The sequence below is a fragment of the Etheostoma spectabile genome, chromosome 5, assembly GCF_008692095.1.
Source record: "Etheostoma spectabile isolate EspeVRDwgs_2016 chromosome 5, UIUC_Espe_1.0, whole genome shotgun sequence".
Taxonomy (NCBI): Eukaryota; Metazoa; Chordata; class Actinopteri; order Perciformes; family Percidae; genus Etheostoma; species Etheostoma spectabile.
In genome coordinates, this window is record NC_045737.1 from 25,092,168 (window position 1) to 25,093,143 (window position 976).

At 45.9% G+C, this 976-nt stretch overlaps 1 protein-coding gene across 1 annotated transcript in view; it reads right to left on the minus strand.

Moving 5' to 3' along the window:
* LOC116689921 (nucleus accumbens-associated protein 2) overlaps positions 1-976 on the minus strand; it is a 16,807-nt gene that overhangs the window by 7,161 nt on the left and 8,670 nt on the right. The window contains exon 5 of the mRNA XM_032516618.1: positions 110-286. Coding sequence (XP_032372509.1) covers positions 110-286 — 177 coding nt within the window. The remainder of the gene's footprint in view (positions 1-109; positions 287-976) is intronic.

A 976-nucleotide genomic window follows, 5' to 3' on the forward strand; every position in this document is an offset into this window, starting at 1 on the left:
TGTCTTGAGATAACGCTTGTTATGAATTGATACTATAAATAAAATTGATTTGAAAATTGAATTGAATAAGTGTGAAATGTAACGCTCTACAGGTGTTCTGTTGTTTTACCTGCCACCAGCTCCACCTTCTCTCCCGGGTCTCCCTCAGTGTAGAGCGAGGGGTGGCAGCGATACCCAATCTGACTAATCAGACTGGCAGGGAGCGCCATATTGTCCCGACCAACCAGCACGCAGGGCCGACGCTCGTTAGCCAATGGGAGGGACAGCATCTCCATCTTCTCTTGGACTGGACCAAAAATAAGTGGAAAGAAGGGGTGTTTAGCATAACCACGAGGTGTAATTACAAAACAAAGTTGAGTGATTGTGTGGAGCGTTGCAGCTTATACTTGAGTGTCCTATACTGCACTACCTCTGATGTCCACTAGACGTTGCTCCCAGAAAAGTCTGACTGCGTTAGGGGCTTTTCACGCGGGAAGCTTTACTTTGCCTGCGTAGTCACGTGGATCCGCTGGGTCTCACTGCACTCATGTGAATAGACAGGCGGACAACGCTCCGTGAGTAAAAGCCAGGCGATCAATGTCTGGTAACCTTGGGGATTCTATGCACTACAGTATCCCTGCTGTACAACTGAATGAGGTTGGCTGACAGTGGTATTATACTGTATATTCACTAATCACAGGTTGATTGATAACAAATAGCAGCACCCCTGTTATTTTTGATAGCTAAAGTTAGCTAAAATAGCATTGTCATAATTACGGACGTTACCCGATGAATCCAGTCTTGTGCCGATGCTCTGACAAGCAAAAGCCCCACTGCCTATTTCCTGATAACTGTGTGGAAATTTTAATGCCGCACAGCGCCCTGCTGTGCAATGAACTACTACAAACTACTATTTTTAGTCACTGTTCCATTATCTTTTACTGTGACAGTTATTGCCACCATTCATTTCAACCCCAACCGGCCCGTCAGACACCGC